The 13034-nt window shown below is 38.0% G+C and overlaps 1 protein-coding gene across 1 annotated transcript in view; it reads left to right on the top strand.

The window, feature by feature from the left end:
- LOC133579553 (phospholipid phosphatase-related protein type 4-like) overlaps positions 1-13034 on the top strand; it is a 65170-nt gene that overhangs the window by 33410 nt on the left and 18726 nt on the right. The window contains exons 5-7 of the mRNA XM_061934033.1: positions 3933-3990; positions 4104-4277; positions 12287-12422. Coding sequence (XP_061790017.1) covers positions 3933-3990; positions 4104-4277; positions 12287-12422 — 368 coding nt within the window. The remainder of the gene's footprint in view (positions 1-3932; positions 3991-4103; positions 4278-12286; positions 12423-13034) is intronic.

Raw genomic sequence — 13034 nt, 5'->3', positions numbered from 1 at the left:
TCCCTCCACAGATTTTCTATGGGGTTGAGGTCTGGAGACTGGCTAGGCCACTCCAGGACTTTCAAATGCTTCTTACGGAGCCACTCCTTCGTTGCCCGGGCGGTGTGTTTGGGATCATTGTCATGCTGGAAGACCCAGCCACGTTTCATCTTCAAAGCTCTCACTGATGGAAGGAGGTTTTGGCTCAAAATCTTACGATACATGGCCCCATTCATTCTTTCCTTAACACGGATCAGTCGGCCTGTCCCCTTAGCAGAAAAACAGCCCCAAAGCATGATGTTTCCACCCCCATGCTTCACAGTAGGTATGGTGTTCTTGGGATGCAACTCAGTATTCTTCTTCCTCCAAACACGATGAGTTGAGTTTATACCAAAAAGTTCTATTTTGGTTTCATCTGACCACATGACATTCTCCCAATCCTCTGCTGTATCATCCATGTGCTCTCTGACAAACTTCAGACGGGCCTGGACATGCACTGGCTTAAGCAGGGGGACACGTCTGGCCCTGCAGGATTTGATTCCCTGTCGGCGTAGTGTGTTACTGATGGTAACCTTTGTTACTTTGGTCCCAGCTCTCTGCAGGTCATTCACCAGGTCCCCCCGTGTGGTTCTGGGATTTTTGCTCACCGTTCTCATGATCATTTTGAACCCACGGGATGAGATCTTGCGTGGAGCCCCAGATCGAGGGAGATTATCAGTGGTCTTGTATGTCTTCCATTTTCTGATAATTGCTCCCACAGTTGATTTTTTCACACCAAGCTGCTTGCCTATTGTAGATTCACTCTTCACAGTCTGGTGCAGGTCTACAATTCTTTTCCTAGTGTCCTTTGACAGCTCTTTGGTCTTGGCCATAGTGGAGTTTGGAGTCTGACTGTTTGAGGCTGTGGACAGGTGTCTTTTATACAGATAACAAGTTCAAACAGGTGCCATTAATACAGGTAACAAGTGGAGGACAGAAGAGCTTCTTAAAGAAGAAGTTACAGGTCTGTGAGAGCCAGAGATCTTCCTTGTTTGAAGTGACCAAATACTTATTTTCCACCATAATTTACAAATAAATTCTTTAAAATTCCTACAATGTGAATTCCTGGATTTTTTTTCACATTCTGTCTCTCACAGTTGAAGTGTACCTATGATGAAAATTACAGACCTCTGTCATCATTTTAAGTGGGAGAACTTGTACAATCGGTGGCTGACTAAATACTTTTTTGCCCCACTGTATATATATATATATATATATATAGATATATATATATCTATATCTATATGTATATATATACATATATATAGATATAGATATCTATATCTATATCTATATATGTGTATATATATGTATATATGTATATATGTATATATATATATATATATATATAGTATATATATATACTGTATATATATATAGTGTTGGCGTTGTTCATATGGCTACCCTTAGTGTGACATGTATGGCTGTTGAGTAAGTATGCACTTCATTCACTTGTGTGTAGTGTGTTGCAGTCAAAATGATCGTCTCAACAGTTAATGATCGGGCAAAATAGAGTCTTGGTTAGACATAAATAACTATGGACTAAATGTAACAATTCTATTGTCATGATTTTGTTGTATATGTCACCATGGAGACAAGGATTAGTTATTCAGGAGTAGTTACAACACTGCTGACTGGTGGACAGACATTAGCCGCTAGCTAGCCAGCCATGTCTTAAAGCACCTCTTCCTGAGGGTGTTTCAGTGTTAAAACTGAAAAGTTGGCACAGGGGCATTTTTACCACAGTGTTACATGGCCTTTCCTTTTAACAACAATCAGTAAACGTTTGGGAACTGAGGACACCAATTGTGGAAGGTTTTCAGGTGGAATTATTTCCCATTCTTGCTTGATGCACAGCTTAAGTTGTTCAACAGTCTCTGTTGTCGTATTTTAGGCTTCATTATGCGCCACACATTTTCAATGGGGGACAGGTCTGGACTACAGGCAGGCCAGTCTAGTACCCGCACTCTTTTACTACAAAGCCACACTGTTGTAACACGTGCAGAATGTGGCTTGGCATTGTCTTGCTAAAATAAGCAGGGGCGTCGATGAAAAAGACGTTGCTTGGATGGCAACATATGTTGCTCCAAAGTAAGTACCTTTCAGCATTAATAAAGTTAAAGTTAAAGTACCAATGATTGTCACACACACACGAGGTGTGGCGAAATTATTCTCTGCATTTGACCCATCACCCTTTATCACCCCCTGGGAGGTGAGGGGAGCAGTGAGCAGCAGCGGTGGCCGCGCCCGGGAATCATTTTTGGTGATTTAACCCCCAATTCCAACCCTTGATGCTGAGTGCCAAGCAGGGAGGTAATGTGTCCCATTTCTATAGTCTTTGGTATGACTCGGCCGGGGTTTGAACTCACAACCTACCGATCTCAGGGCGGGCACTCTAACCACTAGGCCACTGAGAAGGTGCCTTATCAGATGTGTAAGTTACCCATGCTTTGGGCACTAATACATCCCCATACCATCACAGATGCTAGCTTTTGTACTTTGCGCCTATAGTCTTCTTTTCCGCTTTGTTCCGGAGGACACAACGTCCACAGTTTCCAAAAACAATTTGAAATGTGGACTTATCAGACCACAGAACACTTTTCCACTTTGCATCAGTCCATCTTAAATGAGCTCGGGCCCAGCGAAGCCGGCGGCGTTTCTGTGTGTTGTTGATAAATGGCTTTGCATAGCGGAGTTTTAACTTGCACTTACAGATGTAGCGACAAACTGTAGTTACTGACAGTGGTTTTCTGAAGTGTTCCTGAGCCCATGTGGTGATATCCTTTACACACTTATGCCGCTTTTTGATGCAGTACCGCCAGGGATCGAAGGTCACGGGCATCGCTTACGTGCAGTGATTTCTCCAGATTCTCTGAACCTTTTGATGATATTACAGACCGTAGATGGCGAAATCCCTAAATTCCTTGCAATGGCTTGTTGAGAAATGTTGTTCTTAAACTGTTCAACAATTTGCTCATGCATTTGTTCACAAAGTGGTGACCCACGCCCCATCCTTGTTTGGGAATGACTGAGCATTTCATGGAAGCTGCTTTTATACCCAATCATGGCACCCACCTGTTCCCAATTAGCCTGTTCACCTGTGGGATGTTCCAAATAAGTGTTTGATGAGCATTCCTCAACTTTCTCAGTCTTTTTTTGCCACTTGTGCCAGCTTTTTTGAAACATGTTGCAGGCATGAAATTCCAAATGAGCTAATATTTGCAAAAAATAACAACGTTTACCAGTTTGAACGTTAAGTATCTTGTCTTTGCAGTCTATTCAATTGAATATAGGTTGAAAATGATTTACTCACTGCACACATACCTCAAATATCAGAGGAACATGTGCAAACTGTTACCTGTCATACCGAAACATTTGTCATGAGAATAGATTCTGAATCAAATTGTCAGTGTGTCCGCCCTGAGTTCGGTATGCCGTATGCCGGTATGCCGAGTTGGAATTGGGGGTTAAATCACCAAAAATGATTCTCGGCGCTGCCACTGCTGCTGCTCACTGCTCCCCTCACCTCCCAGGGGGTGATCAAGGGTCATGGGTCAAATGCAGGGAATAATTTCGCCACACCTTGTGTGTGTGTGACAATCATTGGTACTTTAACTTTAACCCTAAGGATTGGAATGGAATGGAATGAGTTGTTGTAAAATGTACATCCTTAATGATTTTTTAGTTTTGTTTTGTTATTAGTCCAGTAAAACCTCTTTGATGGGTTTTCCACTGTGAGCCTTTTTGACAGTCATGGTTGCAGGAAGACTGATATAAGCAGTAAAACCTTTTGCATTTCTGGTCCAAAATAAAAGGGTCTACTTTACCTCTACACATTAAAAACAAACAAAAAAAAAACACTACCCGTCCACCTTTAAATCATATATTTAAAAAAACAACCTTTCTCCTGACAGGAAGTCCTTCCCCTCCCAGCATGCAACCTTGGCTGCCTTTGGAGCGGTCTATGTCTCAGTAAGTACACTTCTTAGTAAGTATCAAAGAAAACCATTAGTTTGGACTTAAACTTGAACAATTGTGGAAGACAAATATCGCATATATATTGAAAATATTCCAATGTGTTCCAGATGTATTTCAACACGGTGCTGACGGACTCCACCAAGCTGCTGAAGCCTCTTTTGGTGTTTTCTTTCATCATGTTGGCCATCTTGGCCGGACTCACCAGGATTATTCAGTTCCGAAACCACCCTGTGGATGTCTACTGTGGATGGATGCTAGGGACAGCTATTGCTATCTATCTGGTAATGCATTCACTACTTTCTCTCCTCTGCACTGTACATTGAAATGTGCTACTCAGAATTTATTCAAAAGTACATGGTTAGGATTGCGTCATCCAAGTAAATGCTGTGCTGTGTACACTTCAAAGTGAAATTCGTGGTCATTAACAAGAATTAGTCATATTGTTAACAAGATGGGGGTATACTTTAAGCAAATATATTTTCAGATATTTAAATGTTTTTTTTTATTGTTGCGCTATGACTAGGGAAGGTTGTTTGGATTGGGCCATATATAAAAATGCTGTGCTGTGTACACTTTAAAATGCAATTGGTGGTCATTAAAAAGAATTGGTCACATTGTTAACAAGACGGAGGTCAAATTCAAGCAATTATATTTTCAGATATTTAAAATTAATGTTTTGTTGTTGCGCTATGACGAGGGAAGGTTGTTTGGATTGGGTCATACAAGTAAATGTTGTGCTGTGTACACTTCAAAGTGAAATGTGTGGTCATTAACAATAATTAATCACATTGATGACAATATGGAGGTAAACTTTAAGCAATTATATTTTCAGATATTCAAAATTAATATTTATTTATATGTTGCTCTATAACTGTATTGGATCATATATAAAAATGCTGTGCTGTTTACACGTCAAAGTGCAATTCATGGTCATTAACAATAATTTTTACCAAACATTGTTACCAGGATGGTGGTAAACTTGCAGAGATTATACTGTGAGATATTTTAAAGTAAGCCAGAGGAACCCCGTGGGTCAGATTTCTTATTGAACTTGTGACATCTCGCGGGCCAAACTGAACATCGCTCTTGACCCGTGGGTTGTAGTTTGGACACCCCTGATTTAGATGTTTAAAGCCTGTTCATTATTCAAAAAAGGGCGATAAAAGGAGCTCATGTGAAAAATGTCAGGGGAGACATCTAAGACGTTGTAATGTCTGCAAATTCACAGGAAGTAGAAACGCGATGCCTGCAAAGTAACAAATACCTTTTCAAGACAAGGTAAAGGCAGACATTAATGAAGAAGACTACCCAGAAACTGCAATATAACAGAGTAAATCAAGAAACCTCAAGCACGCTGACTTCCTCTTTACTAGGGATATTTTTTGGCGGCCAAGTGCGCTGCCAAAAAATGTCTGTTTCTCAGCTGTGGTTCGCATTCTTGCAATACACTTTTCCACCACTTGTGGCAGTATCAAACAAACAGAAGAAGTCTGGAGCTAAAGAAACATCCATCCATCGGGGGGCGCTGGAGCCTATCTCACATATTCAATCTTAATTTTGTTTATTTATTTTAGCACAACATGATTGTATGTAAATGTATTTTTTGTCAGTTATTTACGAGTCCCTTCATATGCAGTATATTTGGTTAGTACTTATTTTTCTAATCAGCCTGAGCTAAGGTTTATGTGTTAAATAAATAATACTCTTTGTAATTGACACATGGTTTCATATCATTTGACAAGGTTGTATACTGTAAGTAGTTCAGATATAATTATTGAATATGATTAAAAACCAGGGCAATATTACTAATTCAGTGTTAATGTTTGAGTGGGACCCAGGCCCCTCTGTAGTGGAAAAGCTGTGCCCCGAGGTCAAAAAGGTTTAGAACCCCTGCTATAATACATTGACATTTTCTAATCAAGTAGTCAAACAAAACAGTCTTTCTTACAGTAAATGTATTTGAAAATCTCGAGCATTTGAAAAAGCACAGGTCACATGGAAGGAATGTGTCTTGCTTCATTTACACTGAATACTGGATGGGGTGGGGGGAGTAAACTCAGTTTGGAAGGGGGAGAGAGCAAATGACACAACAACAGCGGAAGTACCGACAGTTTAGACAATGGTGCACTGTTAACTGGAATGGAGAAGCTGACACTTTCGAATTGAGCAATGAGAAGGGAGAAGGGATACTTTCACAGTGAGTCATGCGGACAAGGCCATTCTCTGGTCAGAATGTGCTTTTCACAGTAATACTGCAGTTAATACAAAGGCACATAAATGTTTCCATTACAATTCTACAGGTGTGGGTCACGTCCACAAACTACCCAGACAAGGAAGTTTTGAGTGTACGCGTTCCTCGACTCTCAGCGTGCTACTGTTAGGTGTTGTGATGCAGGAAGCCGAGATGCAAGGTTGCAAATAATATGTATTGTTTATTTTATTTACAAAAGACAAGGCAAATTGGCAAAAAGTAACGGACAGCAAAGCATAATGCCAGAAAAAATGTAAAAAAAAAAGTACAACTAAGACAAAAAGACTGGGAATAAACTGTAAGTTGTCCAAAAGGAAAACACTGCTTGGGGTAAAAGTAACACAAACGTGGTGTAAAGCCAGATAAAAGTAACACAAAACTAGAAAGAAACAGAGACAACGAAGCAGAAAGTCAGAAGTAACGAGACATCAAATTATACTTGCAAAACCAGGGGCCTCATGTAATCAGCGTGCGTACAATCAAAAACCTGGCGGAAGCTCTTTTTCACGGCAAGGTTGAGACGTATCGAGAGTGAACTGAATGTGGAAAAGTGCGGCGCCTCACGCCAACTTCATGGCTCACGTACTCACATCTGTAACTCTGTCCAGTAACTCAAGTTTTTGGCTGTGTACAGTTAGTAGTGTAGTAGTAGTAGTAGTACAACAATGGTAGTAGTAGCAGTAGTAGTAGTAGTACAATACCAGTAGTAGTAGTAGTAGTAGTAGTAGTAGTAGTAGTAGTAGTAGTAGCAATAGTAGTGCAATACTAGTAGTAGTAGTGGTAGTACAATACTAGTACTAGTAGTACAATACTAGTAGTAGTAGTAGTACAACAGTAGTAGTAGTAGTAGTAGTAGTAGTAGTAGTACAGTAGTAGTACTAGTAGTAGTAGTAGTAGTACAACAGTAGTAGTAGTAGTAGTACAGTAGTAGTATTAGTAGTAGTACAACAATAGTAGTGGTAGCAGTAGTAGTAGTAGTACAATAGTAGTAGTAGTAGTAGTACAGCTGTAGTAATAGTACAGTTGTACTAGTAGTACTACACTAGTAGTAGTAGTAGTACAATAGTAGTAGTAGTAGTAGTACAATAGTAGTAGTATTAGTAATAGTAGTAGTACAATAGTAGTACTTGTAATAGTACAGTAGTTGTAGTAAAATAGTAGTACAATAGTAGTACAATAGTAGTGCAATATTAGTAGTAGTAGTAGTACAATGGTGGTAGTAGTAGTAGTAGTACAATAATAGTAGTAGTACAGTAGTAGTAGTAATACAGTAGAAGTAGTAGCAGTAGTACAATAATAGTAGTACAATAGTAGTAGTAATAGTACAGTAGTAGTACAGTAGTAGTACAGTAGTTGTAGTAGTAAAATAGTAGTAGTAGTAGTAGTAGTAGTAGTAGTAGTACTACAGTAGTAGTAGTAGTAGTACAGTAGTAGTAGTACAATAGTAGTACAATAATAGTACAATAGTAGCAGTAGTAGTAGTAGTACACTAGCATTAGTAGTAGTAGTAGTACAATAGTAGTAGTCGTACAGTAGTTGTACAGTAGTAATGCAGTAGTAATAGTATAATAGTAGTAGGTAGATGAGTCCTGGTCAAATGTCTGTGTTTGTCATGTCCAGAGCCAATTAACAGCGACAAACGAAGGATTACTGCAATAGAAACATGTATTATCATTAATATCGATACCAATATTGTTAGTAATAATGGCTCCAAATGTCTTAACTATCCATCCATCCATTTTCTACCGCTTATTCCCTTTGGGGTCGCAGGGGGCGCTGGAGCCTATCTCAGCTACAATCGGGCGGAAGGCGGGGTACACCCTGGACAAGTCGCCACCTCATCGCAGGGCCAACACAGATAGACAGACAACATTCACACTCACATCCACACACTAGGGCCAATTTAGTGTTGCCAATCAACTTATCCCCAGGTGCATGTCTTTGGAAGTGGGAGGAAGCCGGAGTACCCGGAGGGAATCCACGCAGTCACGGGGAGGACATGCAAACTCCACACAGAAAGATCCCGAGCCCGGGATTGAACCCAAGACTACTCAGGACCTTCGTATTGTGAGGCAGATGCACTAACCCCTCTTCTACCGTGCTGCCCCTAGACTATGAAAAACAATTACGGTAAAAAATTTGCAGCTCAGTCGCCAACATTTTACTGTTAAATTACCAACGGTACCGTTTTTCCATTTACAACAATTGACTGTACAAAAAAACCCTAAATTTTACGGTCAAATTCTGGCGAGTGAGCTGCCATATACCAATAATATAGGTAACAATAATAAATGTTTCTATTACAGTCATCCCTCCTTTATTGCTGTTAATAATTAAAAAAATAAATGACTCTCCGATTATTATCCCATGATTTTTTTTTGACATTGTCCATGCATACATACATACCTGCGTACAACATTTCCGAGTACTGTACATTCACAGTGTATCTTTGACAGTGTACATACATACATACATACATACATACATACAGTACATACATACATACACATGTACATACATACGTTCAACATTTACGAGTACTGTACATTCACAGTGTATCTTTGACAGTGTACATACATACAGTACATACATACATACATATACATACATACATACATACATACAGTGTATCTTTGACAGTGTACATACATACATACATACAACATTTACGAGTACTGTATATTCAGAGTGTGTCTTTGACAGTGTACATACATACACATATACATACATACATATATACGTACAACATTTACAAGTACTGTACATTCACAGTGTATCTTTGACAGTGTACATACATACATACATACATACACATGTACATACATACGTTCAACATTTACGAGTACTGTACATTCACAGTGTATCTTTGACAGTGTACATACATACAGTACATACATACATACACCATTTACGAGTACTGTACATTCACAGTGTAAATACATACATACATACATACATACATACATATATACGTTCATACAACATTTCAGAGTACTGTACATTCACAGTGTATCTTTGACTGTGTACATACATACATACATGCATACGTACAACATTTACGAGTACTGTCTTTCACAGTGTATCTTTGACAGTGTAAATGCATACATGCATACATACATATTAGGGGTGTGGGAAAAAATCGATTCGAATTCGAATCGCGATTCTCACGTTGTGCGATTCAGAATCGATTCTCATTTTTAAAAAATATTTTTTTTCAAATGTATTTATTTATTTATTTTTTATTTATTTATTTATTTATTTTAAATTAATCAATCCAACAAAACAATACACAGCAATACCATAACAATGCAATCCAATTCCAAAACCAAACCCGTCCCAGCAACACTCAGAACTGCAATAAACAGAGCAATTGAGAGGAGACACAAACACGACACAGAACAAACCAAAAGTAGTGAAACAAAAATTAATGTTATCAACAACAGTATCAATATTAGTTACAATTTCAACATAGCAGTGATTAAAAATCCCTCATTGACATTATCATTAGACATTTATAAAAAAATTAAAAAAAAAGAACAATAGTGTCACAGTGGCTTACAATTGCATCACATCTGATAAGCTTGACAACACACTGTGTCCAATATTTTCACAAAGATAAAATAAGTCATATTTTTGGTTCATTTAATAGTTAAAACAAATTTACATTGTTGCAATCAGTTGATAAAACATTGTCCTTTACAATTATTAAAGCTTTTTACAAAAATCTACTACTCTGCTTGCATGTCAGCAGACTGGGGTAGATGCTGCTGAAATCCTATGTATTGAATGAATAGAGAATCGTTTTGAATCGGGAAAATATCGTTTTTGTATCGAGAATCGCGTTGAATCGAAAAAAATCGATTTTGAATCGAATCGTGAGCCCAAGAATCGATATTGAATCGAATTGTGGGACACCCAAAGATTCGCAGCCGTAATACATACATTCGTACAACATTTACGAGTACTGTACATTCACAGTTTATCTTTGACAGTGTACATACATACATACAGACACATATACATACACCTATACAACATTTACGAGTACTGTACATTCAGAGTCTATCTTCGACAGTGTACATACTTACAATACATACATACATACAACAGTTACGAGTACTGTACATTCACAGTGTATCTTTGACAGTGTACATACATACAGTACATACATACATACATACATACATACATACATACAAACATACAGTGTATCTTTGACAGTGTACATACATACAGTACATCCATACATACAACATTTACGAGTACTGTACATTCAGAGTCTATCTTCAACAGTGTACATACATACAGTACATACATACATATACATACATACATACAACAGTTACGAGTACTGTACATTCACAGCCTATCTGACAGTGTACAAATATACAGTACATACATACATATACATACATACATACATACAACATTTACGAGTACTGTACATTCACAGTGTATCTTTGACAGTGTACATACATACATATACATACATACATACAACATTTATGAGTACTGTACATTCACACTGTATCTTTGACAGTGTACATGCATACGGTACATACATACATACATACATGCATACGTGCAACATTTATGAGTACCGTACATTCACAGTGTATCTTTGACAGTGTACATACATACATCTACATATATATATACATACATACATACATACATGCGTGCAACATTTCCAAGAACTGTACATTCACAGTGTATATTTGTACTGTACGTTCACAGTGTATCTTTGACAGTGTGCATACATACACATATACATACAAACGACATTTCCAAGTACTGTACATTCACAGTGTATGTGTATATATATATATATATATATATATATATATATATATATATATATATATATATATATACATACACTGTACATTCACAGTGTATCTTTTACAGTGTACATACATACATACATACATACATACAGTACAGGCCAAAAGTTTGGACACCTTCTCATTTCATTGCGTTTTCTTTATTTTCATTAATATTTACCTTGTAGATTGTCACTGACCGCATCAAAACTATGACACCTGTGAAGTGAAAACCATTTCAGGTGACTACCTCTTGAAGCTCATCGAGAGAAATTCATGCATGAAAGTTTAAAATGAGCATATATTAATGCAGTATGAACAAGAATGTTTTAATGTAGACACATATAATCATCATACTGCTGTGATTATATGCATCAAGTGTAATTTAAGGCTAAGGCAAAATATCGAGATATATATTGTGTATCGTGACATGGCCTAAAAATATCGAGATATTAAAAAAAGGCCATATCGCCCAGCCCTAGTAGAACCCATTCGACGCCGTATAAGCCAGTGGTGCCGCTCGTTGTGTAGCGGGCATTTCCCCATGTCGTCGCCGAGACAGCTAAGCTAGCTTCCGGGTTGGCCAACATGGTCTCACATGATGTAATTTCTCTTTAAATATCCTTCTTGAAAATGGCCTTGCAAATATATGTGCTGTCTTGTCTAATCGTAAAAGATGCAGGCGAGGCGTGTTGGCTGAGTTCTTAGTTTAATCCACAGCGTGCTCATCAAAAACATCTAGCTACAACATAAACGGGGCTACTGCGCATGCGCTGTGGCATGCTGGGTAATGGAGTTCTTATGTTACCTAGCTCATAAAATCACAATATATATCTGCCTTATGCCATCTAGAAGGCCTTACTGACAACTCGCATTCTGATTGGCTATCGCAACTGTCTATCACTGTATGTGCCCGTTCGTTTACAGTGCACGGACACCCGCATTGTTGATTCTGAAGGCCTCAGGCAGATTTGGTACAGCATGGCAACATAAGCGAGCTGAATTCTGATTGGATAAAAACTGTAAACTGAAACCAACAGCGCTGGAAGGAGTGACATGAAGAGAATATGAATACTTTTAGATATTTATGAAAGTAAATTCAAAATGACTTTTATTTTTAATTATGATAAGGATTTCTGGTTATGTTAGGCCAGCAGAGAAGGCCTTGCTGGCCCTGACGGCACACCACTGATATTCATTGTATATTTGTATTCAGGGCATTTATGCAGTGGGAAGTTTCCAGCCTTGCGAAGCCAAGCCAAGAAAGCGACGACCCGCCCTAACCCTAAGAAAGTCGCCCCCACCTTCTGTGCCGAGTGTCAGCCAATCAGAAGTGAGCAACAACCGCCAAGGTAAGCAAACCATGTTTTTTTTTTAAATATAAACTTAACATAACTATACATCAACTCACATTTTGAAGTAATATTTATACTGCTTTATCATACATTTAATATTTGGTTTATGTACATTTAATACTTTTGGCCATGGTAATGTTACACACAGTTTGAACAGTAACACTCTGTCTAAATATTTCAGTAATTGATTCTTTGGCGTACCGCTAGATCAGGGGTATCCAAACTTTTTCCACCAAGGGCTACATACTGAAACGTCCAAATATGTCAGGCCATTTTGATATTTTTTAATTTTGTGAAAAAAAATAAAAAAATGCCAAAAACTGATTTAGTATACATTTTTGTGTGTCAGCTCTCTTATTTTAGGTGATCAAATATTGTATTATTAATTATTAGCTGGATTATGTCAGCTTATTTGTTATTATATTCAGATTTTTTGCTCTTTTTCTCTCACATTTTTACTGTTTTTGTTTTTTCCAAAATATACTGCGGGCCCCTCCTGGTAAAATATTACAATACTACTAATATTATTAAGATTGTGTGACTGCATAAACTAGTGTGTCCAAAATTCTGCCTGTATGAAAATATTAATGTTCAGTTACACATTTAACA

Source organism: Nerophis lumbriciformis, linkage group LG03 (assembly GCF_033978685.3).
Source record: "Nerophis lumbriciformis linkage group LG03, RoL_Nlum_v2.1, whole genome shotgun sequence".
Taxonomy (NCBI): Eukaryota; Metazoa; Chordata; class Actinopteri; order Syngnathiformes; family Syngnathidae; genus Nerophis; species Nerophis lumbriciformis.
The sequence above is the reverse complement of the archived record's forward strand: the minus strand, read 5'-3'. Positions and strand labels throughout refer to the sequence as shown.